This window comes from Neolamprologus brichardi, chromosome 3 (assembly GCF_056152115.1).
Source record: "Neolamprologus brichardi isolate AB-2024 chromosome 3, ASM5615211v1, whole genome shotgun sequence".
Classification (NCBI taxonomy): Eukaryota; Metazoa; Chordata; class Actinopteri; order Cichliformes; family Cichlidae; genus Neolamprologus; species Neolamprologus brichardi.
In genome coordinates, this window is record NC_142106.1 from 12,199,533 (window position 1) to 12,220,418 (window position 20,886).

Consider the following 20,886-nt stretch of genomic DNA (forward strand, 5'->3'; position numbering starts at 1 on the left):
CAGAGGCTTCAGATTTTCCTGCTCTGAATGAGTTTTGGGGTATGCTGCTACTCACAAGCTTCAGTGCAAAAGACTCTACCGAAGAGCTAAAAAGTAGACTGAAAACTGATCTGGACACAGCAAGACAGAAACTCAGACAGAGAGATTCGCCCTCATCAAACCTCTACCACTACATTAGCTTTGGTAACAACCTGTGTGAAAAGGGGAAGTTTGCAGAGAGCATCAACATGTACACTTGAGCCATTCAGAAGGATCACTGTTGGGGAGCTATTGCATATTACAACAGTGCCTTTACATCTTTGAAGCAGTAAGACAGGAGTCAGAGTCCAGACTGTATCAGTCAAGCTCTGGAGGATTTGGAAAACACACTCAAATCTGTTCAGCTTCACTTTGACCAACACAGGTTTTCTAAACAGCACACCAACAAAGACAATGAAGATTCTCTCACAAGACTTGACAAGCAATTCATGGCCAGATAAACAGTGTTGGTGTCATTTACGGAACACATTACAGAAACCATAAAGAAGGTGGTCAAGGTCAGAGATGAGGGTGAGAAAGTGAAAGTGGAAGATACCACAGTCTTTGCACTGGTTTCATTGGAGGACTCTGTGACATTGAAGGTGTTTGCAATGGAATCACTGGATGGACTCCTCTCTAGAGACCCTCTAAAGTGCTCCCAACTCATTAGCGACCCCTCCTTTGATATTCCAAATGAACTTGAGTCTCTTAAATCTCTGGGCCTTACTCACATCTAGGGATGGGTATCGTTTAGGTTTTATCCGGTACTTTTGAAACGGTGCTGGTGCTTAAGCGGTGCTCAAACCGGTGCTTAAAGAATGGAGAACAAAAAATTAGTCCAAAAACCTCTCATGTTCAGCTGTTTTTTTGTAAAAAGATAACAATGTTAGCCTTTTCTGCAGCTATGGGGCATATATGGTATCACTCTTGGCTGGAAGCAGTGCTTAAACAATGGAAAAAACAAAAACTTTGTCCAAAAACCTCTCATGTTTAACTGTTTTCCACTTTTTCTTTGGTCATTTTAGCCTTTTTGGCCAGGGTGAAGGGAGTATCTGCCTTCAAACAAGAAGACAGCTGCATGTAGCTATGATGATGTTTCCTAGTTCACCTTACATGCATTAATGTAATAACGTGGTTAGCCTACTCAACGTAAATTACACTCGAACAACATTAAGCTACTCACGCAGAGAAGAACGGCTGCTGCTGCCATCATCATCCGTCATCATTTCTGCTACACTGGCAGGGCTAGGGGCCAGGACTCTCCTCTTCGGGTTTTTGGGGGATATTGCTAACTCCGGGTCCGATAACAGGCACTACACCCGCATTAGATGTGCACGGTGTGAGGTCTCGCAGCAAGCTATCAAATACGGCGCATTTCTCAGCTTTAAAAAAAACGCTATGCGTCGCCAGGTGTTTCATCAGATTCGAGGTGTTACCTCCTTTGACAGTATCAGCTTAAAGCACTTGTTGCAGGCTGCTGAGTTTACATATTTTGCTGTGAAGTACAGCCAGACTTTTGACCGCTTCGCCTTGGGCATTTTTAATCTGTAGCTCTGCTCTAAAAGAACGTACGTACCTGGACCCGCCTACTATCCTCGGAAACATAAAATGATTGGCTAGAATCTAAAGTGTATCACAGCTCAGGAAATAAAGCACCAAAATGTACGCTGCTTTTCGGTCTGGTTACTACCGTTTATGTCAGAACCGGTACCATCATGGCACCGGATAACGGTACCCATCCCTACTCACATCTATACCTTGGACACACAGTTTTCACTGGTAGGCTTTATCTCAACTATTGGTAGAGCCATAATGTCATTCCTGAAACTTGTTCGGTTTTATGTCAGGTGATTTTTACATTTTTTTATTCTCACCATTCTATTTATCTGAAGATATGTGATATTAATAGATACAGTATACACTGAGCAAAATCATTCCTTTTTATAAGCTCATTTTTAACATTTTTGTCAGAATTCTCAGTATTTTTGTATAAATTAACTGAACATCAGTGTATAAATCTCCTGATGAATTGTCATTTAATGCAAAATAAGAATTGATATGTTTAGTGTTTGACTTTTATTTTTATTGGTTTATTTTGATATTTAATTCAATATAGCTGTATTCTTTGTTATGTTTCTTGGCACTTTAACATTTAATCAATTGTATTATACAACTGTCTTTTATAACTTTTGTAGGTGTACTAGAAAAAAAATTATATCTGACTGAAATCTGTGTACACACTCATGATCTTAATTAAAAAAACATTATATTTGTTAAGCTGTTAAGTACACAGTTTATGAAACACATTTTTAAGGTGACATCTTCATGTTAGAGCTCTGACATTGTAAAAATGATTTTTCTTTTAACAATTTTGGCTAAGGTCTAATAAAGCAGGTGTCAAAGTATTCAAAATGAATGAAATATTGGGAATACCAACACCAAAAAGGATGTTTCTTTTCAAGATTCAAAGTTCAATATTCAAAATATTACAGAAAATGAAATAGAAAGTATAATCTCTAAATTAAAAAGTTCTAAAGCAAGTGTGACCCGTGGTAGGTCCCTATTTAAAATAAGACAGAGCCGTAGGCGCACAGTCAGTTAAAAAAAGAATTTAATTTTTAATACAAAATAAAAGTAACAGGGTAACAGCGGCACCTAAAAACAATTAAAAACTTTACCTTATTAAAACCAATAAAACTGTATGATTGCCCGTGAGACGGGACAAGCGCTGCGGGGAACTGTTTAAGAACAAATCGACATAATACACTGGTTAACAAAGGACGGCAACTCACATCACCCCAAATGGGCAAAACTCTATAAAAAAAAAAAAAAGACAAATCTTCAGTGCCGTCTTCACTCAGGCCCACCGCTGGGCATGCAACAGCGGTGAGACAAAAAAGGGATTTGTTTTCCCTGCAGCGCCTTCACCGTCTGCGACAATATATAGGTATAAAAAAAAGGGTTAAAATACTAAAAGAATCAATCTCTATGGTGCCTACTGATACAGAAAAAATAAAACAAGAAACAAATAAAATCGACAGCGCAGGAGTCAAAGTTACATCAGTATAAAACAAATTAAAACACACTGATGTGTCGGGTCCTGTGCCCGCCGCCAGAAATCCACTGGGCAAAGCAGCAGCTTGATACTCTGTAAATAAAAGGCAGGAGATGGCTTACACTGGACAGTAAAACACAGGAATATTCCTCAACTGTATTGTTTTTGTTACCTGTCCACAAGTTCACGTCACACCCTAATAAATGTGGGTCAGTGGCAGTGAAGTCCACTACCCTGTTCTGACGGGAACGCAATGTTTCCCACCTACAAGGGTGCAAATAGCTGTAAACCTCGACCACAACAACCAAAGCTCAAGTGGTACATTGTTGTGTAACCTACCGTTCTGACAGAGTTTCCTGGAAAGAAGTTAAAAACACAAACTTGCCCAACTGGGACCAAGCACTGGCAGCTTCAGGTTTGCTGAGGTATGCCTAATTGCCCACACCTGAGCTTCTAAAAGGAGCAAAGACCAGCTCCGCCCACCAGGGGCGGTTCCCCGACTAAGGTCACACCTGTCACACAAGGGATGAGTTTGGATTTGATACCAATTTCCTGAAGCATTATAAATCTTGTCTTTTGGTGCCTGTGACCCATCAATCATACACGTAGTCATTCCTCTGAGTTGGAAGGTGGAAAAAGTTACACCAATTGACTATGTGCACGTTAGCATATGCTCCTTCCGGTGCGGAAACTCCTGTGGGGAGCTTTGTTTCCGGTGTTCTATTCGCGCCTTGTTTACAGTCCAAAACAAGTTAAGCAAATGAATGAATCAAGCGGCGATTTACATTTCTATAGATGTCTTGGGCATTTACCCAATATATCTGTAAATGATGTTCATCGACTTGTTGATATTTTTCCCCCGCGCCTCGGAGCAAAAGAGAAAATGGATTCAAATGTTATATTTCTCAGCTGTCCCTCGTTTATCGTGGGTGTTATGTTCTAAAAATAACCAGCGATAGGTGAAATCAAGTAGCCAATTTTAATTTTTTGACATCGTGGACATCCAGTACTGTGCTTCAGAGTCACACTGCCAGCGATCGATGCAGCGATTCTGTACTGTACAGGAGAGATGTCACGGAGGAGATCGTCTGCAGCGATCAGGACGCAGGACACAATGTGACGTAAAAAAAAAGCATGCAAACTTGCACTAAAAAATCTGTGAAACAGCGAGGTGAAAGGTGAACCGCATTATTAGCGAGGGACCACTGTAATTTTGAAGGTAAGTCACAACATACCCTTCGTAAATACTAATGTATACAAACCCTTACCAGCAATCGTTTATTTTTTGTGTGGCTTTTTTTCACGGTTTGTTAACATGCTGTGTAGGTGTGTACTTGACTAGCTGATATCGACATAACGGGGAAACATCTGGTTTGACTATTGTTCACCTGTAGTTTGAATGCTGAACATTTGCCTGTTTAAATCATGAGACCAGTCACTATACAGAGATGTGCATCTGAATGTGGACAATGTGTCTTCTGCTGCAGTAATGCAGTTCTGCTTGTGTTGAGTGATGTAAACAACTGATCGATCTAAACTCAAAATTGATCATTCGATTTTTATGACACAACAGTGGTGAGTGTTCCCACCTTCTCCTCTTTGTAACTTAACGCCATCTTTCCGTTTTCGAGTTTTGGACATGATTTTGGAGTATATCTTCGCAGCAGCGATTGACGGCAAAGTAAAGCTACCGGAAATGTACAACCCCACATCTGGTCTCAAACCAGGAAGTTAGCATTTTCTCGTGCACAGGGTCAATTTATAAATCGGGTGATAAATAAGACCCTGCTAATTATCGACCTATTAGCATACTCCCTAGCTTTTTAAAGATAGCAGAAAACTGGGTTGCTAATTCTGTCATTGAACATCTGACTTCAATCCGAGTTTGCACTTTGAAAATGCAATTTCGCACTCCTCATTCAACTGAAATGGCTGTCTGTGTTTTTTTGTTGAGAGAGTGAAATCTTACTTAGACAAGAGCAGTTATGTTGTGGCTATTGTTCTTGATTTCAAGTGTGCGTTTGACACTGTGAATTATCTTCAGCTCTTGTCTAGACTGTCAACATTTAACTTTAGTAATCACATCGTTAAATGGATACAGTCTTATCTATCAGATAGAAAACCATGCATGCAAATAAAGTATAGCAAGTCACCTGTCGTTAATGTAAACAAGGTGTTCCTCAGGGTTCAATTCTAGGCCCCCTGTTATTTTCACTTTATGTAAATGACTTGCCCAATCTGGACACAATTATCTATACTGATTATATGGTACATTTTACACAAGCCAAAACTGCTGATGATGCAACTCATCAGCTTTCATTGGCATAACAAGTTGCTTGATGTTGCTTTACAAAAATGGCTGAATGACTCATGCCTGTGCCTTAATGTTAAAGAGACTGTATCAATGTTTTTTAGTAAACCTAAAACAACTGTGGCTGTAGTAAAAGTTCACTTGGGTGCACAAGAACTAATTAAAGCTGAGGAATTTAAGTATTTGGGAGTGCTACTAGACTCAAAATTATCCTTTAAAAAACACGTTAAAAAAGTAGTAAAAAAATGTAAATGTTAATATACAGAACTTTAGACATATCCGCACATCATTAACAGACACACCAATGACTGATTTTATTAAACAAAAGTCTAGCAGTGTTGCCGGGTCTCGACTGATTTGAGCCACTGTTCGGGCTGATTGTGAATTGACATTTAGACGGACCACCTTTTCACAAAATCCTCTGTCATATCAGGGAGTGAGCTTCTGGAATAGTCTTCCACTGTCAGTCCACTGAAGTCTCTCCATCTTTAAGAGTCACTTAGAAGGGACTGAGGGACACACAAACATGTGATCATGTTTAATAATCATGCTATATATTGAACGTGAAAAAGAGTTAGTGTATTAAACAAAGGGAAACAACTATTAGTGTAATGGGTCAGTGCAATATCAGAACATTCAGGGCATGTGCAGTACGGGGATTTGTGTAATATAATTGATGTGTTTCCGTTATTGTCATTTATATTGTCCTCTGTTGTCCACTCTTCTTGTCATTGTTTTTTCTATTATAATGTGATCACTGTTTCGGTCCTTATCACATGACCTGTAAGTATTGTCTCTGTATGTTTTTATTAACTTGTGTTTAACACCAACCTGCCAGAGGGTCTGCAGATGGAAATTAGCCCAAGGCAATAATCTGGCATATTTACATTTGTTAAGATGTTCATTAATATGTATTGCCCCTCTTTCTAGATAAAATAAAATAAATAATTAGTTTTTCTTTGCCCTGTTTTTTTTCTCACTGAGACTTCTGGTTCGAATATGTCATAAACAACAGGCTGCAGGTTCATTATAACCAAAACTTCAGATTCAAACATCATTCCAGTGTTATAAGGTGAAGCTTTCTGTGAGCAAAAAAGAAGCAATCATAGGCCAAAACAGCTGGGCACCTGTGTGCTTATTACAGTAAACACAATAGTCGTTTCTCTATATGTTTTACTAACTTAATTGAGTTATTGTGAGTTACAATGTGAGCACTGTTAACCCTTTAAAGCCGGTCGGAGCGGGCACGCTCTGTTTTGCGTAACTATTTTTAAATCCCGGTAGCTCTGCAACCACGTAAGCTAGCACAATAATTTTTTTTGCATATGAAACCGGAGGAGTTGTACTTACATCTTATGCCATCAGCTTGTCCTCGGTCACAGTTTCCTTCCACATATAACTTTGCAAAAACTGCATAAAAAGCACTTGCAGCAACAAAAACATAATATTCCAGAAACACGCTTTGCCGATCCGATCAGCTGTTCATAACACTTCCTACATTGAAACAGACGCCAGAGCTAACGATTGCATGTCTGCCATTTCCTGCCCGAAACCGGAAGTGACGTCATTTTCGCGGAAAATATAGTTTTTTACTTGTAGGCCTCGAAAGCCTATACTGGTGTTTTTATAAGTCATGTTTGACTTTATGACTTTCTGTGTCGTTTCTGGGATGCTTAGGACTCATATTGCACTGCTGGAAATAGTTTATTTTGATGCATATGCTGCTTTTTTGCAAATTTGCATCATAGGATTGTTTTTCGTTTTTCCTGCAGTGTATAAAAATTGTTGTATCTCAAAAATAAAACTATGAAGACGCTCAAAATAAATTTCCTGTGGTGGGAAACTATTTTGTGCAACTTTTTTGTATTTACAGTTTTGAGGGATAAGCCTCTTAAATTTCTCCAAGTAGAAATATATGTAAAAAAAACAAAAACGATTTTCAAATCTTTTGTAGTTTATTGCACTTTTTTGCAATTAGTGTGGTTACTATGGACTTAATGCAGACATATTATTAAAATCTGGGCTGTAATGGCTGTATTGATGTATAGCAACTTGAAATGCTCCCAAAAATGGCTCCACAGCATGTAAAAATATGATATAAGCTCTGGCGGACTTGGTTCTATGGTAGGTCTTAAAGGGTTAACAGAGAGAGCATTTTGCTGAAGAACACTGATCAGTACAGTCACAGATTGTTGTATTTAACATTATTATTATTATTATTATTATTATTATTATTATTATAATTATCTATTTTTGTTTGTGTGGAATTCTCCAAAATATCTGGTCAGCTTCAGGACCTCTTTATCTTTCCGTCTTGGAAACATGAACTGCAGTATCTGCAGTGTATATTGATGGATTATCTTCAGAGCACATAATGTCAAAGCCTCCACAGGAACAGAGGGAGATATGTATGAGGTGCTGTAAAGGACATTATTACTGAAACACACTCATACACACTAGTGCTTGACAAAAAAAAAAAGTGGCTTGTACTCATGCTGCCCCGACATCATGCCAGCGCATTTTGGGGATGGTATGGCCAATTGTTTTTTTATCGCCCAGTAAGGTGCAACTGCTACTTGTGGCACAGGGAGGAAAAGGCAGTGTGCCTGCTTGTTGGTGAAGTCAAAGTAAACTTTATTGTCATCTCCTCTACATACAGTACAGTATATAGAGAGACGAGATGACGAGGCTCCAGTTACAGCAGTGCAAGTAAACAAACAATATATATAAGAAGATTAAGAACATAATCTACACTTTAGGACCAGGGGTAAAGGGATCAATTTGAAATTTATAATTTACAGTTTGATGATTTAAAGTCTCACCCACAACCTGTCGAAAGGGGCCGGCTGCTTCCAAATAGAGCACATTTCATTCATAATGTTGTAAATCCAAGCCCATTATGTATTCATGATTTGAATCCTGGGTTGTGTGAAATCCCAGAAAAAACCCTAGACAAAGTGAATCTGTGAACTAAGGTGTAGGTGTGTTAGGTCATGTTGTGGCGATTCTCGAGTTGGTGGATTTGTGTTCATACTGGAGTGCAAAATTAAAACCAATGGAAGATGGACAAGAAAAGTTCAAAGCCATCAGGTCCTCAGTTTAGAAAAGAAAAAGAGAAAAGAAGAGGAGGAGAAACAAGCAAAAGATACAGGTAAGCAGATGTGTCATTGGATAATGGCAGGTCATCCTGAAACAATCAGAAGCAGAATGCTTTATTAATCCCTAAGGAAATTATGTGGGTTACAGTTGCTCCAAGACGAAATGGTAAAAGTAGTAACAATAACAGACTAAACTCCAAACAATACATTATGTTACAGATTTTACACATTTAAGAAATAGCACAAATATATACAGATAACTCAATTATAAATATCAAGGATTAAGAGAAGGGATTATAAATAAATATCAAGAAAATTGACAAGAATATTACAGAGTAAAAAGAGCGTGTGTTAAAAGGGTGTAACTATTGGGCTCGCTTTTAGTTTAAGTTCATTCGTTTCGAATGTCTACATTTGAGACCTAACCCCACATGTTTGTTTTGCTCTGACAAGAACAGTGAGGTTACTTTACTGGTATGAACAGTATGGTATGATGTCAGTCATGTCCATGAACAGTCTACTGTTCTTGGACTTCTTGTGTTCTTGTGTTTTCTCTTGACAGTTTTTTTTTTTCTGACAGATCACTGATTGTAAAAATAATTTAATTTATTTACTAAGCAGTGTGCTCTCTCTCTCTATTCATATGAATCAATGTAACTCACCAAACATTTTCTCTTCTCTTCTACTTTCTATAATAACAATCAAGATGATATTTATTTAATTAAACTTTAAACTGGTGTTTAAGTGACTGGATTGTTTTCTTTCATACGCCTATAGTAATCAAAAGCAGTTGTCAAAAACACGAATTCAGTGATTAAAAAGGCCAAATACGTCTGTTCCATTTAAATTAATAAAAAAAATTATATATATATATATATATATATATATATATATATATATATATAATATAAATAATGAAGGGAATCCTTTATTTATGAAATTCCAATGTTGCAAGGACAATATCAGTTCTGCTTAGCGTTTATTAAAGGGTTACGGTTAGGGTTAGGGTTAGGGTCAGGGTCCGTTGATCCGGGGACAGAGGCAGTTTCTCGCAGCTTAAGTACAGTTTTTTGTTTTACGGCGGTTTTTTCCGAAGTCGCAAAAGTATGACGTCACAACATTCTGATCGGTCACTTGCAATGTTGATCCTCGAACAACATTTAGTATGATGCTCTGGGAACAACACCAACACAACGACATCAGATCGTGCTACAACGATAGTGGGTCCATTCTTCATCAATGGAAACCTCAAGGCCACTGGATATTTGAAATTGCTACATGATGATGTGTTTCCCTCTTTTTGCACTGAAGCTGGCACGTTCCCTGAGTTTTTCCAGCAAGATGGTGCACCACCACATTATTGGTGCCAGGTCCGAGCATTCCTAGATGAACAGTTTCCTGGAAAGTGGATTGTTCGTCGTGGGCCAGTTGAATGGCCCCAAGGACTCCCGATCTGACCCCCTTAGACTTTTATCTTTGGGGTCATCTGAAGGCAATTGTCTATGTTGTGAAGATACGAGATGTGCAGCACCTGAACCTACGATGCCTGTGCTGGCATTTCTCCTGCAGTGTTGCTATCAGTGTGTGAAGAGTGGCAGAAGAGGGTTGCATTGACAATCTAACACAATGGGCAGCACATTGAACACATTTTGGTGGTCAGAAACTTGTAAATAACTCATGAAAGAATAAACTTACATTGAAACCAAGCACACCATTTTTTTTCTTGTGACATTACCAATAAGTTTGATGTGTCACATGGCCCTCTTCCTATTGAAAAAACAAAAGTTGTATCTAAGATGGCCGACTTCTAAATGGCCACCATGGTCACCACCCATCTTGAGGAGTTTGCCCCCTCACATATACTAATGTGCCACAAACAGGACTTTAATATCACCAACCATTCCCATGTTATTACGGTGTATCCATATAAATGGCTCACCCTGTACATTCAGCATTGGAGGTTTTACAAGCAACAAGCTGATTCATCAGAAAAATCAGCCACCTCCTTACTTAACCACTCTTTACGAATAGCCTATGACAGCGATGCCCATACTATCCAGATGCCTCTCAAATAGCTGTGTTTTTTTTTCCTGCATGTATGGTCAATGCAAAATTTTCTGCATGCAGATAAAAGGAACATGAACCTGTTCAGGAACTAACTTAAGTATTCACCATAAACAGCAGCAGACCTGGGCAATGAGATTACTACTCAACCAAGAAACAGCTTTATCAGTGGTCTCTGAGGGGAACAAGCAAGAGAGATTAAGAGAAGATGTGTTTCCTGGAAACAGATCATACTAGAGAAGGTAAGAAATCATGCCATTTATTTTGAGAACAACCTCAAAAGATGAAGCATGAAGAAGAAAAAGGAGAAAAAGCAAATGCAGAAAACAGATCTTAATTCATCACAAGCTGCTAAACTGTGAAACACAATTTTTGAGGATTAAAAACACAAAATTTGTTGTTTTCACAACCATATACACAGGTCAAATAGAGAAACACAGAACCGTGTGTCCAAAAATAAAGGCTTGCCTTCTGTAGTGTTCACCTCCATCTCCTTTGTCTGCTTTAAAGTCCACACTCTCTCCACTCCATGCCGTCTGTCTCTGCGGATGTCACACAATTTGTATTTAATTAACTGAAATGTTTGGGGGGGGGGTTTCACACCTAATTCTAGTTTTTATTTCCAGTTAACTATAATAGCCAGTACAGTATATAGTATTAAAATGAAATTATTCCGAAACAAGATGCCAGCGATGATAGCATAGCTCTACTGCGTTTAAGAACAGATCGACTCAGATATATCCAGAACCTTTCTGTGGAGCATGTTGAACAGCTGTTATCAAAGGGTCATGTATGCCCACACAAACATTTACAAGGTCCATACTGCTGGTGTTAGTTGTTTCACACATTTTACCATCAATGTGTGGCTATAATACAGCAAAGACATGTGACAGCATGGTCAGAGGTAGATAATGCTCTTTGTTTTATTGTATACTTGTTCTGTGGCAGTCAGTAGCGGTCCTAGCCTGTTTGGCGCCCTGGGCGAACACCCCCTCTGGCGCCCCCCCCCCCCCCCCCCCCCTCCCTCCTCACACACGAAGAGAGAGACGAAGTATGCATTGTATGCAAACGGCTACTAAACAGACATCATAATTCGTCATACAATGAGAACAGGACAAATCAACAATTGACAAATTGACACTGACTAATTAATATTATATTATTGTATATATTGTTTGGAGTTTAGTCTGTTACTGTAACCCAAATAATTTCCTTAGGGATTAAGAACGTATCCTGATTCTTAATGTTTTAGGATACATGACCTGCCATTATCCAATGACACATCTGCTTACCTGTATCTTTTGCTCGTTTCTCCTTGTAGGAGTCATAATTAAATGTATTGAATTTTAATGATCACTCGGTTTTCATTTGTTTTGGTTGCTATGGTGATGTGTAACGGGAGTCACGTGGGTGCTAGCGGCGACATTAAGAGGGCGTTGTCAGTCTGTCTTTCACTGGTTTGATTTTGACAGAGAGGAGGGCTGGGTAGCCGTAGTTTTTGTTGACCGCAGCACAACGAGTTTCCCCTTGTTGCATCAGAGCCTGTGATGTTTTAAAAGTTTGAATCGCGAGCCGATCACATTGCTCTGTAAACTTTTCAAGCACTTTAATAAACAAGCAAGCAATTCCACCTCTCGCATTATTGCGTAAAGTTGAGAGGCAAATAGACAGGCTCAGTCCCCGGCCTCTAGCGACTGTGGAAGTCGCTACACTCCTCCTCTTCTTTTCTCATTTAAAAAATGAGAAAAGAAGTTTAAAAACGGGTTGTGTGTGAGACTTTAGATCAACAAAATATAAAATATACATTTTAAATTGTTATTGATCCCTTTACCCCTGGTCCTAAAGTGTATATTTATTTTCTTACTCTTCTTATATATATTGTTTGTTTACTTGCACTGTTGTAACTGGAGCCTCGTCGCTCTATATACTGGACTGTATGTAGCGGAGATGACAATAAAGTTTACTTTGACTTCAGCAGCGAGCAGGCGCACCGAGGGCTCTCGCGCTCACTTTTCGAGTATAGAATTTTGAAAAAACATCAGTGCAAATGATAAGTCTGTATCATAATGTCTGGTGTTTTCGTGTTTGTTGGTTTGTTTGTAATTTGTTTTATTTTGCGAGTTGGTAATTTTTGCTGCTCCAGCCAGCCAGAGCATCCCCCGCCGCCCCGCCCTTTCCTCCCTGTGCCGCAAGCAGCAGGCGCACCTCGCAAACGGAGGGCGCCCTTACTCCCAGCAAATGGGCGATAGAAAACCAATGCCATTCCCAATATGCGCTGGCATGATGTCGGGGCAGCATGAGAACGAGCCACGATGCCGCCCCCACCACGATGCCGCCCCGGGCAACCGCCCGTGTCACCCGTATCTAAAACCGCTACTGGTGGCAGTAGTTTGAAGAGTATCAGCTGAAATTGTGGGAGGAGACCAGCAACAGAACACAAAGACCTGGAATTTAAATGAAACTATTCATACAACAGTTCATCAGCGATGAACAAAGCAAAGTGTGTCTTTGTCCCTCCCCTCTAGTCATAGCAGATCAGCTCAGCACTCTAGTGATGTGATCATAGTACTTTCTTGTATAATGACCAGTGTTGGTCAAGTTACTTGAAAAAAATCATCAGCAACTAATTACTGATTACTTCCCCCAAAAAGTAATCCCGTTACTTTACTGATTACTTATTTTCAAAAGTAATTAATTACTTAGTTACTTAGTTACTTTTTAAAAACACGATTTACAACCTGAATAGGTGATAAAGCGATAGATCTTTCAGCCCAATTCTATCAATCAAATGGAAAAGTCCCTTTTTAAAACTTGTTTTATTCGTTTTAATCTTTTAAACCTTGTATGGTGTTCAGGTCTGTGAGACCCGTTTTCAGTTTTTTTCAAAAGAAAAATTAAACAATTAATTATTTTTCAACCTGAAATTCATTGGCTTTGGCTTATTTTCTGTGAAGAACATAAATCTGAGCAAATTTTCAATGACCTCATACTGTACCTCCCCCCATGCATTTACATTATATACAAGGTGTTCGGGTCCACTGGACCCAGGTCTAATAAAAGTGTTGAAAGTGTAGGTCCTGTGTTCCCACTCTGTCTTCCTCCTTTCTGGTGCTGCTGATAGTGTTGTCTTCCCCTGCTGCTCCCGCACAAAGTTGCTTGAAATTTCAACTATCAACACCGTCTGCTCTTACATTCCCGCACATTTTACCCTCTTTCTTGAGGGATCCAAATTTTATTTTCTCATACCCTGTCCCACCTGCAAATTAGGGGCATACTATAAATAAGACTTTGCCAGTGTGGTTCTTTATCACAACTAATCAAGATTGCAAAAGATTATCTGCTGCAAGGGCCTTGCAATTTGATTTTGGAAGAGAGAGGAGCTTCGGATGATGACGTCAAGGAAGAGGTTTCAGAATATGAGGATCACATTTCTGAAAATTCAGAGTCTGACAGTGACTTTGAAGAAGAGGATGAGGTTGAGCACCATTTAGTAACAAAACGAAGACGAGTACCCCATCTGCAGCCAGCTCCAGAACCAGAACAAGCCCACCAGACAGCAAGTGAAGAAATATGTACAGTGGGGCAAAAAAGTATTTAGTCAGCCACCGATTGTGCAAGTTCCCCCACTTAAAATGATGACAGAGGTCAGTAATTTGCACCAGAGGTACACTTCAACTGTGAGAGACAGAATGTGAAAAAAAAATCCATGAATTCACATGGTAGGATTTGTAAAGAATTTATTCGTAAATCAGGGTGGAAAATAAGTATTTGGTCAATAACAAAAATACAACTCAATACTTTGTAACATAACCTTTGTTGGCAATAACAGAGGTCAAACGTTTACTATTGGTCTTTACCAGGTTTGCACACACAGTAGCTGGTATTTTGGCCCATTCCTCCATGCAGATCTTCTCAAGAGCAGTGATGTTTTGGGGCTGTCGCCGAGCAACACAGACTTTCAACTCCCGCCACAGATTTTCTATGGGGTTGAGGTCTGGAGACTGGCTAGGCCACTCCAGGACTTTCAAATGCTTCTTACGGAGCCACTCCTTTGTTGCCCGGGCGGTGTGTTTTGGATCATTGTCATGTTGGAAGACCCAGCCTCGTTTCATCTTCAAAGTTCTCACTGATGGAAGGAGGTTTTGGCTCAAAATCTCACGATACTTGGTCCCATTCATTCTGTCCTTAACACGGATCAGTCGTCCTGTCCCCTTGGCAGAAAAACAGCCCCATAGCATGATGTTTCCACCCCCATGCTTCACAGTAGGTATGGTGTTCTTGGGATGCAACTCAGTATTCTTCTTCCTCCAAACACGACGAGTTGAGTTTATACCAAAAAGTTCTACTTTGGTTTCATCTGACCACATGACATTCTCCCAATCCTCTGCTGTATCATCCATGTGCTCTCTGGCAAACTTCAGACGGGCCTGGACATGCACTGGCTTCAGCAGCGGAACACGTCTGGCACTGCGGGATTTGATTCCCTGCCGTTGTAGTGTGTTACTGATGGTGACCTTTGTTACTTTGGTCCCAGCTCTCTGCAGGTCATTCACCAGGTCCCCCCGTGTGGTTCTGGGATCTTTGCTCACCGTTCTCATGATCATTTTGACCCCACGGGATGAGATCTTGCGTGGAGCCCCAGATCGAGGGAGATTATCAGTGGTCTTGTATGTCTTCCATTTTCTGATGATTGCTCCCACAGTTGATTTTTTCACACCAAGCTGCTTGCCTATTGTAGATTCACTCTTCCCAGTCTGGTGCAGGTCTACAATTCTTTTCCTGGTGTCCTTCGAAAGCTCTTTGGTCTTGGCCATGGCGGAGTTTGGAGTCTGACTGGTTGAGGCTGTGGACAGGTGTCTTTTATACAGATGATGAGGTCAAACAGGTGCCATTCATACAGGTAATGAGTGGGGGACAGAAAAGCTTCTTACAGAAGACGTTACAAGTCTGTGAGAGCCAGGGATTTTCCTTGTTTGAGGTGACCAAATACTAATTTTCCACCCTGATTTACGAATAAATTCTTTACAAATCCTACCATGTGAATTCATGGATTTTTTTTTCACATTCTGTCTCTCACAGTTGAAGTGTACCTCTGGTGCAAATTACTGACCTCTGTCATCATTTTAAGTGGGGGAACTTGCACAATCGGTGGCTGACTAAATACTTTTTTGCCCCACTGTATGTCAAAAAATAGTGAAATGGTCTTCTTGCCCAAGAAATGAGCCACCCTGCAGAGGTGCTAATGTGATAAGGATGCAACCAGGGCCAACACGGCTGGCAGTTACTCATGTGCAGGACATCAAGTCTTCATTTGAGCTTTTCATCCCAGATTCCATCCAGAAAATTATTCTGGATTGCAGTAATCTAGAAGGAAGGTGTGTTTTTGGAGAGAGGTGAAAGAAGATGGACCAAATTGATCTGCAGGCCTACTTTGGGGTTCTTATCCTTGCAGGAGTTTTCAGGTCCAAAGGTGAATCCACTGAATCTCTGTGGGATGCAGAAACCGGCAGAGAACTTTTCCGTGCATCAATGTCTCTGGAAAACTTTCAGAGACTTTCTGAAAGTCTTTCCAGGATTATCCGTTTTGATAACCGAGACAACAGACCAGCTTGACGGCAGAGAGACAAGCTAGCTGCCATCAGGACAGTGTGGGATAAGTGGGTGCACTGCCTCCCCCGTTTTATAACTCTGGGCCTAATGTCACCATTGATGAGCAGCTTATGCCATTTAGAGGCCGCTGCCCCTTTAGGCAGTATATACCATCAAAACCTGCAAAATATGGTATAAAGATATTTACACTTGATTATAACTGATTTTATTATTTTTTTTATAACATTTTATTTAAAAAAACGAGAAGCACATTAATTCATAAATGTGATCTAACAAAGGTAAAGGGAAAAAATTAACCATGTTTGCTGTTCGCATGGCTCGTAATTGGGATGAAGTAAACATCTGTTGAGTAATTTAACATAAAATTGTTTGATAGTGTTAATTGGAAAGCCAAAACTCTAGCGGGTCCACCAGACCCATGAACACTGGCTGAGTAACAAAAATATGAACACCACACAAGGGTTAACTTTATGCATCAAGCAAAAATTTAATTATATGCAACATTCTCTGACTGGAAGAAATTTGTTTAACATTTAAACCTATTTTCTGCACATTCCAGCACATAAAATAAAATATTTTTTGTGTTTACACTCAGTCTTTCAAATAGATGCAAGTAAAACACAGCAGAAAATAAATAACATCAAAGACTAGCGGTCCTGTTGCTTTATTTTCACCTGTAAAGCAGGAGTGGGTAGGCGGAGGTTTACCCTGGTGCAGGTGTGCCGCAGTGGTCAGTTGAAGAATCCGCGAGTTTCTCTGTGAGTTTCCCATTACGTCGTAGCTACTCGGTGCTTGCTTGGAAGTTTAGGGGTTTTTTCACTGTGAAAAGAAGTTTTTTTCCCACGCACAACGGACACTAATGTTTTTGTCCCTTTTTATGGAATCAAACTCAAAGTAAGGTCAGTACTTCCACGCTTTAAACGCTGCATGCTCATACTCTCTCCCGCACTCGATATATTATCAATTGTTGATCTGCACACAGCTGTTGTCACGAACGTCACACTCGCTTTCGTCATTGTCATGAGACATTCTCGCAAAAAAATCACGGTTTTAGTAATGCAGCGTTCCTACGGGAAAGTAACGGTAATCTAATTACCGTTTTTGCAATAGTAAACCCTCACTTTACTCGTTACCTGAAAAAAAGTAATCAGATTACAGTAACACATTACAAGTAACACGTTACTGTAATCTGATTACTTTACAAGTAACGCGTTACTGCCCATCTCTGATAATGACAATAAAATATCTTATCATTTGTTACACAAACACACCCTAGTCAACAAAGATTAATATTAGCTCTTACACAAGCCCAGCAATGACAAATAATGTTAAGGGGAGGGGACTAGAAATGGGCTTTAAAAACGTTGAAACAAAAAGGAAACTATTTACTAGACAAGACAGCAACAGTGACACGTCACAGCTCTACTGCCTGGAAACATTAAACATGGCATATGCTCAACTTTGTAAGTATATTCATAACTTTTAGATTTAGATTTCTTTAATGTTGAAAAACACAATTCTCTTTAATACATTTTAGCTTTTCTTTCATAGTGGATACATTGTCAAAGCTAGCTTTATTTGAGTTTTATTTAATTTTTTTTTGATTGTGTTAAGATGCCTTCAAAATGTTCACAGTCGATCTTTTTTAAAGTTTTATGATTGTTGAATGTACATGTTGAATATTGTTGAATGTTCTATGAAGTTACAGCAATGTGACTTCAATTTCCTCAGTGTGAACCACAACTCTTTGTGCTCAGTGATTTCCTCATTTACAGTTTCAACTGAAATTTCAATTTGGAAATAAAGAAATAAAGATAATAACACTTTTTAGCAGCATCTGTAATTTGAAAATGAAAGTGGTCATACAAGAGTTCATCAGTGATATATGCTGTCTGTAAACAGAAATTGCTTAAGGGTGTAACTAAAACATGCCGAGAAGCTTCCTGTGGAATCAGTTGAACAGGTGGCTCCATTACTACTCCACTACCTTTACAGGCTGAGCGAATCAGAGGTTTTAAAAGTACAATCTTGATTCCTGAAAAGTAGGTTTTCTATGTAAAATGTAAAAAGAAGAATGCAAAGTTCAAATCCCTACATGTCAAAAAGTTTACTATTTTATGAAAAATAATGACCTCATTATGAATTTGAATCTGACAAATGTTTTGACAGGGGCAACAAAAGGCTTCTGTTATAGAAGAATTAAAATTGTCCATCATTTATCCATGTTTGCATGCTGGTTATCGTCTTTTTTCTTAGCACATGGGACATAAATATAGACCTCAAAACTAAGCAAAACTAAACAAGAGGTGAGGCAAACCTTTTACTGAGGTTGTAGGAGAATTTTAGCAAACTAAATATTAAGGCACATGGGAGACAAAAGTGAACACACTATGACTCAAATGAAGTTAACGATAATAATGTAAATAAACAAACTAAAGCTTTACTTACACACAGGAGGTAATCAGGGAGAGTGGCAGAAAGTTGAAACTAATGCAGAACAATAGAACAAGCGACAGCAAATGTACAAAATAAAAATAAACAACAAGTAACCAATAGGCATGTACTAAAAGGAAGCGTGAAGACTGAGCCCAAACAAAACAAAGAAATTGAGCGCAGGAGGGACATTATATCTATATATCTATTATAGTTATCTATAATTATTCTGTACACTCTTGTATGATGACAATAAAATATCTTATCTTATCAATTGGTACACACACACACACACACAGACACACACCCTTGTCAATAAAGACTAGCATTAGCTCTCACACTTGAAAAGTGTTGAATGAAAAATGAAACTATTCACTATACAAAAAATCAGCAGCCTGTAATCTGCACCATATTTCCCCACACACCTAATTTTGAATATATGTGTTTATCATATTGACTTGATTTTTAAGGCTGCTTCATTTTAAGGCTGTCTACATTATCGTTAACTTCATTTAGTAGTTACTAATAACTTTGCTTGACCAAGTTAGTGTACCTCTGCAATAAAGACTGTATTGTTGCAGACCTGTGGACTAAATGTGAACAAATCTTGCACCAGCCATTTGTGATCTGTCAGTGGATGTCTGTAACTTCACTGCCCTGTCGCAGATGTAACAGTTGAGGTTGTAATGCTGTGTATCACCGCATGGTGGCGCCTCACCCCCGTTTTTGTTCTTCTTTGTGTGTACCATCTCTGTTATGGATTCGTTCATGTGTCCATGGACTGGTACATACATTAAATGTGATTCAGGTGCATTTTAACTTCACTGAGAAGTTTAGCAGGATGAGCTCTGAGTTCAGGATCCTGAAGGAAGTCAGGTTCATCAGTTTGTAGTTTTCAGCCACTGTAAGTTTTACCCTCCCAAAGCTCACCTTATTCGAGGTGGCACACATCAGAACCAAGAGCTAATGCAGTGTTTTCATACAAATCATGTCGTTTGTAGCACAACATTTTACATGATTAATTTTTTTAATTATTGTCTCTTCCTTGTTTTCTCATGGTTTGTGTGATTTGTGTTTTATGATTGCAGGTCATTTTTATTAATTTACGTGATTTTTTTTTTTTTATTATTATTTATGTGATACACTGTAACACTTTTTTAAATGAAATGTATCATCATCATTCATAATAACAATAACAATAGTAATAATGATGAGTGTAAAGTTTTTAGTTCATTATTTTCTCAATTCTCTAACAGACTCTGAAGAAACTGATCTGAGGATTTTGCTCGTTGGGAAAACTGGAACAGGAAAGAGTGCAGCAGGAAACACTATCTTGGGGATAAATGCTTTTAGATCTCGCCCATCTTTCTCTTCTGTTACAACAGCCTGTGAGAAGAAAGAAAATGCTGTCTACAGTCAAACAGTGGCTGTGATTGATACTCCAGGTCTGTTTGACACCAGAAAGTCACTCAGAGAGGTGCTTGCAGAGATCGCTGTGTGCATCTCCTTTGCTGCTCCTGGTCCTCATGTGTTCCTGGTTGTGCTGCAGATCAACAGATTCACAGCAGAAGAACAAAAAACTTTAAAAATCATTCAGATGATGTTTGGAGAGGAAGCAAAAAATTACACTATGATTTTGTTCACACATGGAGACTTGCTGGGAGAAAACAGCATAGAAGATTTAATGAGTGAAAATCAGCAAGTTAAAGAACTCATTGATAAATTCCCTGGAGGATATCATGTTTTTAACAACAACGGTAAAGATCAATCTCAAGTCCAAGAACTGCTGAGGAAAATCAATGAAATGGTTCAGAGAAATGGAAGAACCCACTACACCAACAGGATGTTCAAAGATGCCCAAGAAGCCATAAAAGAAGAAATGGAGCGCCTTCTTAGAGAAAATCCTCCAATGGATTTTAAAGAAGCAAGAAGAAGGGCAGAGAGTAGTAACAAATTCATTTGGGCTGTTTTAAAGGGTGCTTCTGGTGGAGCTGGTGTTGGAGCTGGTGTTGGAGCTGGTGTTGGAGCTCTGGCAGGGCCTGCAGGAGCTGCAGTAGGAGCTGCAGTAGGAGCTCCACTGGGAGCAGTAGTGGGAGCTACTGTGTCTTCAGCTATGGCTGTGAAAGAGAAAGCATGCATCATACAATAAAATTGGGTATTAATTATACCTCATGTGCAGGTTATGAAGTCACATCATAACAGAGATACAAATAAATAACCAGATTTTTCAGTAACTTTATGCTTTTTCTGCAGAATGCAGCATCTTTCCTTGCTTTTTTTTCTTGTTGCTTTCAGGT

General features: G+C 39.2%; 2 protein-coding genes across 2 annotated transcripts in view; one reads left to right on the forward strand and one right to left on the reverse strand.

Annotated features, from left to right (window-relative positions):
- LOC148103510 (cell adhesion molecule CEACAM2-like) overlaps positions 1 to 20,886 on the reverse strand; it is a 272,876-nt gene that overhangs the window by 212,166 nt on the left and 39,824 nt on the right. The gene's annotated exons all lie outside the window — the stretch shown is intronic.
- Positions 17,505 to 20,738, forward strand: LOC102794228 (GTPase IMAP family member 9-like). Its single transcript, XM_087838757.1, has 2 exons — positions 17,505 to 17,619; positions 19,846 to 20,738. The coding sequence occupies exons 1-2, from the start codon at positions 17,505 to 17,507 to the stop codon at positions 20,736 to 20,738; spliced, it is 1,008 nt and encodes a 335-aa protein (XP_087694883.1).